Here is a 12913-nt window from a genome sequence, read left to right on the forward strand (position 1 = left end):
GCAGCTCTCCATGGCTGAGTCCTTCAGGATTCTTGGAGTAATCTGTACCAGGGTCTGCTCTTGGCACCAAAAACAAAAAGGGCAGTGGCAGTGGCGATGTGCCCCTGTGGACTCTTTCACCCTCACGAGAACCTAACAGAAGCAGTTGAAGGCTCTGATAGCCTCTGGGCTCCTGCAGTAAGACACACCCTCTTATCCTATCTATGAGTTAGCTGTGGCGGAGCTACCACCATGGGTCTTTGCTCCCAGCAACTCTACATGGCAGCTCCCATCACCTCCACCAGACAGCTAGGGAAACTAAGGCCCAGAGCTAAGAGGCTTAGGGCAAGGGTTCGCTACCAGGACCAGGCAGCCTCTGCTGCCTTGTCTCTGGATCCAGTGCTACATAGTCAGGGAAGCCATGGTCAGAGCAAAGACTCGGGACAACTTAAAATGAGAGGAACTGCTAAAACTCACTGAAATGTAAGCATCTGTCTCTCTGAGCTGGGATCAGCTCCCTGTCACACACCTCTGCAGGGCACAGAACACACCTGCACCATGTTGCTGTCAATTCTGACAAGTCAGAAGTGTGCCGCACTGATGGGCTCTTAAGCGTGCATTTCACTACTAAGAGAGGCATAGCTGCCATCCTGGGCATTCTCGGTGCACCAAAGCGGCACTAAAATTGATTTAAACACCATCTCTCCTCTTAAGGGTGAATGAAAGTGAGCACTGCCCCATTTAGTGTGGGGAAGAGTGTACACCCACATGACCTTCCTGGATGCCAACTCCAAATAACAATTAAGTGAAGCTCAGGACTGCCAGCTCTGACTCGCCCATTTAACAGAAACCACATCACACATTTCCAGTAAGCCTGCTAGTCTGATTGGGAACAGAGCCTGAGCAATGGCAGAGTCTCACCGAAACAACACTGGCCCTGCCTGCAGCACTGCCTCTCCCTTACCCTGCAGAGTCACAGGAGCTGTGAGGCCCCACACTCCCACTACAGAAACCACAGGAAAACCTGTGAAGTGAGACCAGCTTCCTGCTGAGAGATCTTGCTTGGAGAAGACCAAAGAAGCCACTTCAAGCTCCTTAGCCCTGCTTAGCCACAGTCTGAGTGCTGAATTTGACAAAGGCTCTGGAAGGGGTCTGGGATGGAGGCAGATGACAGGAACCACTACTCTCCTGTCCCAGCCCTAGACTTGCCCCACCCACTACTGCATTTCCAGGTACCACACACCCATGGCCACTAGTCAAGGAGCATGTGAGTAGGAGGCTAGTGACAGGAAGCCAATGGGATGGTCTGTGCAGAGTGGGCTGACATTTGAGTGAGACCTTGAAAGGGCCCTAAGTGTGGATCTCATCTGTAATATAAACCCTGGATGTTTGCAAACAGTATCTCAACGCCACTCAGTGAAGGACTGCACGGAAACTCCACAACAAAGGAGCAGGCGTGCAGCTCAACAGCCCCTCCCCTGGTAGAGGTTTAGAGATGAAACAAGAAGGCTTTTTGTGGGGCACATGGCTGAGTATGGAAACTAGACACCACATCCACCATTCCCATACCCTTGACAAGCACCACCCACCTGCCAATCAGCTTCTCCTCAAAGAAGGAAACTATAAATGCATCCTCCGTGCACATCAATAAGCTCGCCATGACAGCCCAGACATCCCAGCTTAGCCAGGGTTCCAGTCTAGGATCCTACCCGCCAACCTCCTCCCTCCTGGTAGCCAGCAATATCCACCCAGGTCGGTCAGAGAAAGTTACAGCCAAGCAAAGAACAAGATGAGACCTTGTTTCCAAGGAGGGCACCAACTGCCTCGCCTTTCTGAAGCATATGTTCTGAGAAAGCCTCTGCCTGCACAAAGTGCTCCAAAGAAAAGCCTCTGAGCCCCTACTGCCTGCCTTTTCCTTGCAGCCTCCAGAGTCAGAATACCGTGAGCCTGATAGGTCTCCGTCAAGGGGGAAAAGGAGCTATTTAAAGGCTTATTTTAAGAAAATCAATAGAAATAAAATGCCTTGAAAATGTCATTTTAACATCATCTATTGTACTATTCACTGGGTATGCTTTTCACCCAACTTAAGTAGTTTTTAGTGCTTCAGAAACCAAAACTTGTATCATGTAAAAAAAAAAAATTCTCTAAGCATTTCCCATTGCTTTTTTGAACTGTAGGAATAACAGCATTTTTCATAATATTTCCACCACATGTAATGAAGAAGATCTGTGTGTGTTCAGTTTTAAACCAAAGCAGGAGTTACATTTCAATGTGGTTTAAATAGTAGGTCTAAATAGGAAAGTGGAAAGGGAATTATGTCAGCAACAACCTCCTCCAGACTACTAGTACTTAACTCTTCCAGACCCAGAATCTTCTGAGGGCCAACTCTGTGCTCACTTGTGCCAAAATATGTTCAACCAAGCAAGAAGGAGACATAAAATTCAGTTCATATTAGGAGGCAAAAATCTAAGCTTTGGTTTGAAAAATAAAAACTACAAGGATGACATAACACAAGCCAATGCTTCAAACAATCAAGACATTGAAGTTCAATGACAGATCTGGAACAAGAGATGGCTCATGATTAGACTGACCACAGGGCACCAGCTCCAGAGACAGCTGTGGCCAGAGCAGAGATCTGAGACAGAGCTGTGGCTCAAGTCCAGAGGTCAAGGACAGCATCCCACAGCTCTGAGGGCTGACAATGAGGAGGACTGCAGTGGGAGAAATCTGACCTACCTCTCCCTTCTGAAAAGGACCCCACTTTGGGCTGAATCACCCAAGGTTATCAACTCAACTCTCCACTCGTCGTGGGCTGCATTTAGAAAGTAGTTGCCTGAGAAAACAGGGAACTCTGTGGGTACGATCCTTAACTTTGGGGCTCAACCTCAAGGGAAGGCCACTGTAAATTCAGCTACGGATGAAAATCAATGGGGTTTGCGGGCACTGCTCTTTCCCTTCCAAACACTTAGGTGGTGGGCCACAGAACACACTTTTCCCTCCATGGCACCGCTGGAAATGACACCTGGACACCCCCAGCGCCCCTGAAAGCATTCCCAGAGACAAGAACTTAGCTTAGCATGCAAACAGTCCCCTGTCATGTTACTGAAAAAGCAAATCCCTCCCCCCTGCAAGTTCATCACTAAACTTGTTTTGTTGTTGTTTGGTTTTATTTTTCTTGTGCTAAAAAGTCGCTCAAATGAAAGAAAAGCACTCCTTGTACAGATAATTCCGTGCAGGAGCTGCTGCAGCTCCTGGCAGACTCACAAAGAGACAGCAGGAAGGACTGAGCACATGGAAGGGATTGCAGTAAAAAGAGGGCTAGACGTCTAGGGCGTGGCTAAGGACAAGCAGGCTCAAACCACACCCATCGCCCGGGTCGGAAGAGACTGATAAATTTGCCCCACGACAAGAGCACAAACCGCTGCTGCACCTGCGTGCAAGAATCCAGAATACCCTCTGGCCAGCCAGGGCTGATCAAAGGCAGCCTCACGTTCTATAAGCCATCACCCCAACACTCTCCAACCCAAGGAAAAACTTCCCGACCTCAGTGGCCAAAAAACATGATCATTTGAGGTCTTCCAAGCCTCAAGTGCCAGTCTTCCAAACAGAATGTCTCTCCTGAAAGCGCGCGTCAGCTGACATGATTTTAAGGAAACCCCACTCCCGAGAGATCATTCACGGAGTCTGGGACAGGAACCCTAAACCGAAAAAAAAAAAAAAAAGTGGCTAGTCTCAGCGGGAGAAGGGTCAGTTCTTTGGGTGGACCAATGAGAAGGAGGCCTCTGACTTCCGAGACACGAGCAAGCAGCCGCTGCACTGCTCCCGCCCTTGGTCTTTGCAGTGACCCCACCCAGGTCGTAACCCCCTGAAGACCTCCAGCGTTGACGTCCTCTGGCTCTGCGGGCCCCCAGCACGCAGCTTTGGATGCTGTGGGTGCGTCTTGGACCTTTGCTGGACCCCAGCTTTGCACCGCCCGGCCTTGAGCAGAGCGCACCGGGTCTTGCTCCGACCGCGAGCCCCAGGCAAGCGGGGGGACGCAGTGCCCGCAGTGCGACTGGCGCAGCTGCCGAAGCGCGGGTCGCGCAGCCAGGACCCGACCCGGTGGAGCCAAGAGAGGCGCCGGCTGGCAAATCGCACCTCCGGCCCGCAGAGGCTGCGGCTCCAAGAGCCTTACCCAGTGACTAAACGGAGAATTGGTCAGAGATCCAAAAAGGTGCGGGTGGGTACCGTACCCGGATAGGGATGCGAAGTGAACCGAGATCGAATCAGTCCAGTTTGGAAGGACCGAACCGCGGCGTGTGGGCCCTCTAAAGATACAGGAAGAAAGGGTCTGACCAAAGCCAAGGGATTGGAGAAAGGGGAGTGTGGAGAAGGACAGCTCACAAGTGTGACGGGAGGGTGGGAAGGAGGCCCACTATCCTAGGCCAGAATAATTGTGGTGCGAAAAGATGAAGGGGCATCTGCGGTGCCGCAAGAGGGAACCAAGAGAAGTAGGGGTTCTGAGCACGCAGGCTGGGACCAATGAGTGCGAGCTGGGGCCGAGACGAGAAAGAGGATACATGATAATACACCCAAGCCGGAAAGGAACCCCGGTCTAGTACTGGGTTTACCAAAGAACAGTCAGTGCGCGCCAGGTACATGGTCTGTCCAAGTCGCAGAATCCGGGAAAGGTGCATCGCAGAAACCAGAAAGGGGGACTTGCACAGGGCCAGGGAAACGAGGTTTGTCTCACCAAGGAGGGACCTGCAGGATAAGGGAACTGGACCGGGAAAAGCGCGACGCGGAGGACGTAGTCCGCAACTGGAGCCACTCACCTTGGGTTTGTACAGCCACTTTCGGAACCTGTTCATCATCGCCGCGCCGGCCCGGGCCGCGCTCCGAACTGCACTCGCCCTCCGCAGCGCTGAGCCCGGGCCCTGCTGCGGCACGGGGAGGACACGCAGGCAGGGCCGGGACTGGCTAGAGAGCAAGCGCTTGATCCTGAGCGCCTAGCCGAGCGCCGAGCAGCTGGAGGCAGGTGCGCGGGGCAGGTGCGCGGCCGGAAGGATGCTCAGATAGCGGCGCGCGACCGACCCAAACCCGCGGGCCGGCGGGCGCGCGGAAAGGCGCGGGCTGGGCGCGCGGCGCCTCGCGGATTGCTGACACCCCGCACCTCCGCCGGTCACGGCCGCACATGCGCCGACAGCGCCACGAGCCCCCGGCCCGCCGCGAGTTGCGGGTGGGGCGCGCCTGGTGAGGCCACCAATCCGCGCCCAGCGCCACTCCGCACCCCGCCCGGGACGCGGACCCAGGGAAGGCGGCTTCGAACTACAGGTCCCGGCGCCCACCGCGAGCAGAGCCTGCCTAGCGTTGCTAGGTGACGGCGCCTAAACGACGCCCAGGCGAGCTGCGGGTGCGGGCGCTGGCCGATGAGGGCTCTGACCCGCGGCGCCTGGAGAGACGACACGAGGGCAAACGGAGGCCTGTGGAAGCCTGGCGTCCCGCAGGTAGGCAGGCAAGTGAGGGTGAGGGGCCTTCATAGAAAGCCAAGCGCAGCCCATCCTCACTAACTCCAGTTCTCAAATCTTTGCTTACTATTTTCTGGTCTTAGCAGACTACTTTTGCGTTCTTCTTCCCACCCACCTCCCTGATTAAAGGTAGGGTGTTTCCACCACTTCGTTTTTAATCGCACAACAAATGGTACCTTCTTTTTTTTTTTTTTTTTTTTTTTTTTTTTTTTTTTTTTTTTTTTTTTTTTTTTTTGGTTTTTTTTTTGGTTTTTTCGAGACAGGGTTTCTCTGTGGTTTTGGAGCCTGTCCTGGAACTAGCTCTTGTAGACCAGGCTGTCTCGAACTCACAGAGATCCGCCTGCCTCTGCCTCACAAGTGCTGGGATTAAAGGCGTGCGCCACCACCGCCCGGCCAAATGGTACCTTCTTAAAAAGATAATTTTTCCGTGATGCATTACCTCCCTAGCAGTGCCATAATTGGGATCTGTAAACACACAAACACAAACGTAGTCAAAAATCTGAGAATTTATCACATGCCAAGAATTCAGCTGAGAACGTTGTGATCCCACCTAAAGCTCCCATGCACAGAAGAAGAGCGTTTGCCATAGGCAGTAGATCCCAAGAGCCCCCGGGTGCACCTGCCCCCAACAATTTTTTCTTTCCCCTCACCCACAACCAGAGCCACCTCTCCCATAGGTCTGAAATGAGACCCAGCACGGGATTCCTGTTCCTCCCCTGACTCTCTGACCGCTATTTCATTAAATTCAAAGGGAGTTCAGCCCTCCAGCCCCGGGAGAGATGTTCCCCTTGTGTTTCTGATTGATTTGTGTCTCCTAGCTCCAATTCCTTTCCACCCATTCTTTCTTGAACACGTTCCCAGCCACTCCTCTGATGCACTTGACCAAAGTCTTCCTTGATTTCGGAGCTGCTAAATCCAATGATGGATCTCAACTCTTATCTCTCTCTTACTATTAGCAATAGGTGACCCAACTGACTGCCTCTTGTGTGGTAGAGCATATGCACCCTCTTTCTGCCCCAGCAGCTCCTGCATCTTCCCTCAGCCCTGGACCTGCCCGGCCTTGTGGCCCACCACTTATTTATTCCTTTAAGCTGCTCTTCTGCCAATTCCTGGGTGATTCAGGGCAACCACACTGTTTTGTAAACAGGTTTTTTTCCCCTCTATCCTAAATGCTGGGATTCAGACCTGTTTGCCTGTTCTTCACTATTTGTACAACTAACAGATCACCTTTTAACATTTTATTTTATTTATTTATTTTATATATACAGAGTGCTCTGCCTGCATGTACACCTACAGGCCAGAAGAGGGCGCCAGATCTCATTACAGATGGTTGTGAGCCACCATGTGGTTGCTGGGAATTGACTCAGGACCTCTGGAAGAGCAGTCAGTGCTCTTAATCTCTGAGCCATCTCTCCAGCCCCTAACAGACCACCTTAAAGTCAACATGTCCACAATTGTATGCTCTCCCATCATAAAAGCTGCTTCTGGGGCTGCAGAGTTAGCTCAATTAATAAAGAGTTTGCTTTATTGCCTTATTAGCAAGTCTACCAGAACACACACACACACACACACACAAAAGCCAGTCATGGGCAATATGGCTCTGTGGTTAAAAGCACCGGGTGCTCTTACCAAGGATCCAGGTTCAGTTCCCAGGACCTACCTGACTACTCACAACTGCCTATAACTCCAGTTCCAAGGAATCAAACCCCTCTTCTGACCTTCATGGACAGTGCATGCTTCTGGTGTACATACATACATGCAGGCAAACACACATATACATAAGATAAATAAATCTTTAAAAAAACGGCCAGGCATGATAACAAACATTTGTCATTCCAGCACTTCAGAGGCAGAGAAGGTGGATCCCTGGGGCTCTTTAGTCAGACAATCTAACCTAGGTGGTGAGTTCCAAGCCAGCGGTAGACTCTGTTTCAAATACGAGGTGGGTAGATCCTGAAGAGTGACGCTGAAGGTTGTCCTCTGGCCTCCATGTACAAATGCACACACTTGTGTGTGTGCCTATTTATATACACACAAAAAATAAACACAATTTAAAAAAAAATGCTTCTCCAAAAACCACCATCTTCTCCAAGTGAAAACTTTGAGCAGACACATGGATAATAAGCGGTAATAGTGGATTAGTAAGTTATCTGAGGTCTGTGCATCATTAGCCAACTCCAAAGCATGGAGCTGTTCCTGTCTAGTTTCTGTGCTTCGTGGTTGGAAGTTATGGTCAGGATAAAGGCTGACCCCAGGGAGGTAGGTATATCAGGATAAGGCTTAACTACAGGCAACAACTGATTGCAGCATCATAGATTATTTATGTGTCCATACAAGAGGTGTGTGAAGAGGTAATCCTGGAGGTACAGCCCGAACCAGTTTTTCTGGCTACCATACTTCACCTCTTTCCTCAGGATTGAGGATGGGTGCACTGGCTTTTGCCATCACCTCCTGAGCCCACATACCTGCAGGAAAAGATAAGAAAGGAATGGCTCTCCACTTCTGTTCAACATTCCCAAAGTTTATCCTCTAGGACTTCTCAGAGATGGAAGAACTTGTACGCATGGCCATAGCCAGCTTCCAGGGAGTCTGGAAAATGTCACCATCCAGTCAGGCAGCAGTAGGTCTGAGGAAGAGTCAGGAGGAAAGAGAAAGCCAAGGAGAATGGCTTGGTAGACACACTTAACAGAGTGGCTTTAGTCACGGGACAGGAGCGTATTTTCAGTAACATGAATTTGGGATCTCATGGCTGAGGCTGTTGAACTCATTTCTATCTGATAGAAATGAACCCTCTTCACTTGCTTTAGTTCACTTTGCTTCAGCCTGCCTTCCAGGTCACTTCAAGTGACAGGCCTGAGTCCTGATGAAAGAAGGGAGTTAAAAGGCCACATATATACATTAAAAAAAAATCTATCCTGTTAGGAACCAAATTTCAGTTCTCACCTATAAGCTAAAGACTGAGGCACTCAGCATGCGACTCAGCAGCCACCTAACCACCTAATGCAGGAGAGGCGCCGGGTTCTGCCTGTAGCACTCAGAGTAAACAGACTTTTAAAATGGCACTGGCTCTAGGTGTGGCTCTGTGGGCAGATTATCCCAGCACTGAGGAAGCAGAGAGAGGAGGATGGAGAGCATGAGGCCGGCCTCTGCCACACATCAAGACCACCTTCCCCAACACAAAAACAGGAAGAAACAAAACTAAAATTGAGTCAGAAATCAGTAAAGCTGAGGTGCTCAGAGCTGCCTGAGGCTGTGCCCATTTCCTACCCAAACCGTGATTGTTTTGCCTACGTTTTAGGTGATTTCAGAGGGGATTCTGGATCCACGAATCCTTTCTCTCGTGCCCATCTGAGTTCACAGTGCACCTGCTCTTTGTCACAGGTGGGTGTACAGGTCCCTGCAAGGCACCCCTGCCCCAGATGGCTCAGGCTGGATAGTTAGAGACAGGCTAGGCTCTCAAGAGCTCCTTCCCACCTTCACTCATGGTTCTTTCACTCATTCCTTCTGTGTCCTTCTATCAAGGTCCACTCTGGATTTGGGAGTGTTTGGACTGATTCCTTTGGTCCTCCTGGACTCCGGTCAGTCAAGGGCATTTGGCCTACACTTTCTGCAGAGATATAGGCTCCACAGTAGGGGAGCAGGAAGCTGTCCTGTCTCCCTGGCACCACTGGACAGCCCATCCACATAAGTTCAGCCCTCTAGATTGGAAAATTGCAAAAAAAAAGAAAATCAGAGTATCTAATAATGACTGGTGTTGACAGGATCTACACCACCTAAGAGACCTCTGGACATTCCAGTCTGATGGGTAGGTAGATGGGTGCATAATCTTGATAACCTTAACACATGTGGAAAGACTCACCCATCTTAACTGTGGGCAGGACCATGCCATGGGCAGGGGATGCTGGACTGAATAAAGCGGAGGTGAGCACTCGGAGGCATCCAGCCCTCTGTTTTCCTAGATGTGAAAGCAACGTGGCTGTTTGTCAAGCTGCTGCTGCATTGACTCCCATGCCATCGTGAACGGCACCTTGAACACGTGAAAGAAAGACGCTCACTCTTCGACATTGTTTCCAGGCAATTTGGTTTGCATTTTGTTTTCCTCAGTGCTGAAGGTAGACTCCAAGGCATGGTGTGTTTTAGGCTGCACTATCCGGCTGAGTCCCACCCCTACCACTCAGCAGCGTGTCTTTATAAACTCTCTGCTGAGTCCTAGGATGTGTGTGTGTGTGTGTGTGTGTGTGTGTGTGTGTGTGTGCGCGCGCGCGCGCTGTTCTACTTCACATCTTCACCAGGGATCGAGGGAGGCTTTGAAGGCCGGGCCTCAGGCTCACACAGAAAGAAAGTTCTCTGTGGTTAGAGAAGCAGATTCCCCACTCCAAACTCCTCTACATGGGTTTTATTCTTATTTCTTTACAAAATTATTATCACTGTACCTAGCCCCCAATTAAATGAGACAATAAAACTGAAGTGTATTGAGCAAAGTCATCATGTGGAGATGGATATGCTCAAAACACATTGTCTCCAAGTGTGAAACTGAAAGAATAAAAAAATCGTGTTTTTAAAAAGTCGATGAGGGCTTCCTGATCCCCTACTGCATCTCTGTGGATGGAGCTCAGTGACAGAAGCCCAGCATGGTGGAGGCCCTCCGTTCAGTCAGTGTGCCCTTTCAGTTGGTTTTGTCTTGGCCACCTACATCTTCCAGATTAGATGAGGGGCTGTTTTAGGGTACTTACGCCTTTTTATATTTTTGCCTTCATCATTCACAGATCACTCTCGGCCTAGGCGAGGTTCAGGTGAGTGACAGGGCCCTGCTTACCATACCCACCCAAGCTTAATGACCGTTTAGTTGTTATCAGAGGAGGTTTCCAGAAAGGAATCTCAGGCAAAGAAGGCAGGCCTTGGTGTGTCAGTATATAGCTAGATGTAAAGAGATCACCTAACTTATGGGAAGAAAAAGGAGCCATATGCAAAGACCCCAGTAAAGGAAGAGGGGTCAGAGGCTGTGACTTTGAACTGTTAAGGGCTAGTGACATGCTGAGGCCCCTCTGGGTACCACAGCAACTGAGAACCTGGGAATAAACTCCTGAGACCTCACCTCTCCAATCTGCCCCCAGCAGCGAAGGTCAAAGGCAGCAGCAAGGGTCAAAGGCCTAGGTCCCACTGCATTCCCACCCCACCCAACCCTCTTAGGAGCTCACATTTGGTGCACTGGGAGGGCTCAGGCTGGGAGAGCAAGTGAGTGGATTTAAGGCTTCACCTAGACACATGCTCTTTCTCAGACGTGAGGCCAGAGAAGGATTCCATGAACACCGTATCTGACACTGGAGGAGTCCGCAGCCACACCCCACCACCGCCAGCATGACTTCTGTGGCACGGGCAGTGAGGGCCAGCACTTGCTGTGAACCTAACACATGTCTTTTGTCCACTAGTTGCATTGACTGAGAAAAACTAGGTTTCTCTGGAGCACATACTGAAACCTGTAGAGACGGGTATCTTTCCAGAGCTACCTGACAGCACCGCTGTTTGTCACCAAGACACTAATAACTAGGAGTTCGATGGACGGACACACACACACACACACACACACACACACACACACACGAGGAAAAAGGACCTCCCCACACCCACAGAGCTGCCTTTAGCCAAGATTCCTGGAGTGTCTGAGATTGTTTTCCACTTAGGAAAGATCCAGAGTGGAACAAAGGGCCCCCAAGAGCTGTTGCGAGAAGGAGGGCATAGGTCATGCATGACCAATGACATCACAGCTTACTGGACTAACCAGTCAAGAGAACAGGACAGGACAGGTACAGACAGACCTCCAGGGCACTGCCTAGCAGATGTGATCTCACAAAGGGGGCTCTAGTTCCAGGCCAGAATAACACCAGGTCCCAGGCTCACTTAACACAGAACACCCCCAACAAAGCCAGAGGGGAAGCCACGGGTCTCCAATTCCATGAAGTAATGTCCAGAAAAGTGCCTAAATCTACCCATGTAGGCAGAGCTAAGTGTCTGGCTTGTTCTGTCCCTCCCAGAGAGAGGAAGCCATATTCAGACAGGGTGAAATGGCCACTGGGCATGAAGCCCATCTATTGCTCATTTAGCATGTAGTCAAGTCTCTCACCAGGGAGCTCACTAGAAATAACTTGAGTGACCAAAGAGAGGGAGAGGACTATAGGAGCCCTCAGGGCCTTCCAGACCTCCAACAGTAGATACTCCTTATAGGGTAGGATGGCTTTAATGGACAATCTCCAGGGAGGCAGGCTTCAGAGGGTGCAGGTCAGCCCCAAACCTCTCACCATACCCAACATCATACCTGCTGCATCTTGACAGGGGTGGATCTGTGTGCGATGAATTGAATAATCTGGCATTGTCCAAGACAGAAGGCTACTGTCTCCTCCAGCCCCATTGATCAAGACCCCATTGACCCATGAGGAATCTACCATGAAATGGACCTGTGGGTTTCTAGGCATGAGAAAAGGTTGTCCTGGTACCTGTCACCATGCCTGAGCAGGGATAGAGTCCTAGCTATGCCTCCCCTCAGTGCCCATGGAGCCTCCTTATTGTGTCCCTAGAGCCTGTTCATGGTTCCAGGGCTTCAAAGCTGTTTGCAGACTCTGTGAGGTCATTCTCAGAGAGACTGGTTCTCCCTTTGTGTTGGGAGCCCTGTCAGGCCCCGGCTGTGGTAGAACTGGCTCAGAATGCAGTCAGGGTGCATGGGGACTCTGGCCCTCAGTGAAAGTCTTTCCAGCCTTTCTCCCTAACTCCTCAGTGAAGCTTCCCAGGCAGCACCACAGAGAGGTTCCCCCAAAGACAGCAGGGGAACCCTGCTTTCTTCCTCTGCTGCCACCCTAGAGCCATCTGCATCTCCTCTACAACCACACTCCCTTGGGTTCAACCTCAGCCTCCCAGATCCATGCCTGTTCCCTTCTGGATTTGTTCAGAGGTCAAGTAGGGTCTTTGACAGGTGACCTTCTGGATCTTGGAGTGCTAAGGCATGAGGCTGCTTGGCAATCCTGATCTCTACTGGAAACTTTCGGGGTACCCTACTCAGATTATATGAGTTCTTCTGCAGAACCCTCAGAGGCCTCGCCCTTCTGGAAAGCTACATCTTTCAATTCTGAGCATGTTCCTACTTCCTTCCCCTTTTGTCTTCCTTAAATTCTCATTTATGGCATTTTGACCACTTAGAAAAGCTTCCTAATTTTCAAAAATCAGCCTCTGGGCCTGGCATGACTAGCCAGAACTGGCCATCACACTGAGGACCTTGGTTTCGTTTCCTGTTACTATGATGAAATACTAACAAAAGCAGCTGGGCCTGACGGTGCAGCCCTTTAGTCCCAGCACTCGGAGGCAAAGGCAGGGGGATCTCTGTGAGTTTAAAGCCAACCTGGTCTACTGAGTGAGTTTCAGACAGCCAGGACTACACA

The 12913-nt window shown here is 50.6% G+C and overlaps 2 protein-coding genes across 2 annotated transcripts in view; one reads left to right on the forward strand and one right to left on the reverse strand.

Moving 5' to 3' along the window:
• Zfyve28 (zinc finger FYVE-type containing 28) overlaps window positions 1–5124 on the reverse strand; it is a 94534-nt gene extending 89410 nt beyond the window's left edge. Inside the window, exon 1 of the mRNA XM_005365899.3 lies at window positions 4794–5124. Within this exon, the coding sequence (XP_005365956.1) occupies window positions 4794–4832 (39 nt within the window). The 5' untranslated portion in view covers window positions 4833–5124. The remainder of the gene's footprint in view (window positions 1–4793) is intronic.
• A 296-nt stretch (window positions 5125–5420) lies between these two features.
• Window positions 5421–12913, forward strand: part of Cfap99 (cilia and flagella associated protein 99) — a 45659-nt gene continuing 38166 nt past the window's right edge. The window contains exons 1-2 of the mRNA XM_005366025.2: window positions 5421–5465; window positions 8785–8867. The gene's annotated coding sequence lies outside the window, so the exon portion shown is untranslated. The remainder of the gene's footprint in view (window positions 5466–8784; window positions 8868–12913) is intronic.

The sequence above is a fragment of the Microtus ochrogaster genome, unplaced genomic scaffold (genome assembly GCF_000317375.1).
Source record: "Microtus ochrogaster isolate Prairie Vole_2 unplaced genomic scaffold, MicOch1.0 UNK5, whole genome shotgun sequence".
In the NCBI taxonomy this organism is placed as follows: domain Eukaryota; kingdom Metazoa; phylum Chordata; class Mammalia; order Rodentia; family Cricetidae; genus Microtus; species Microtus ochrogaster.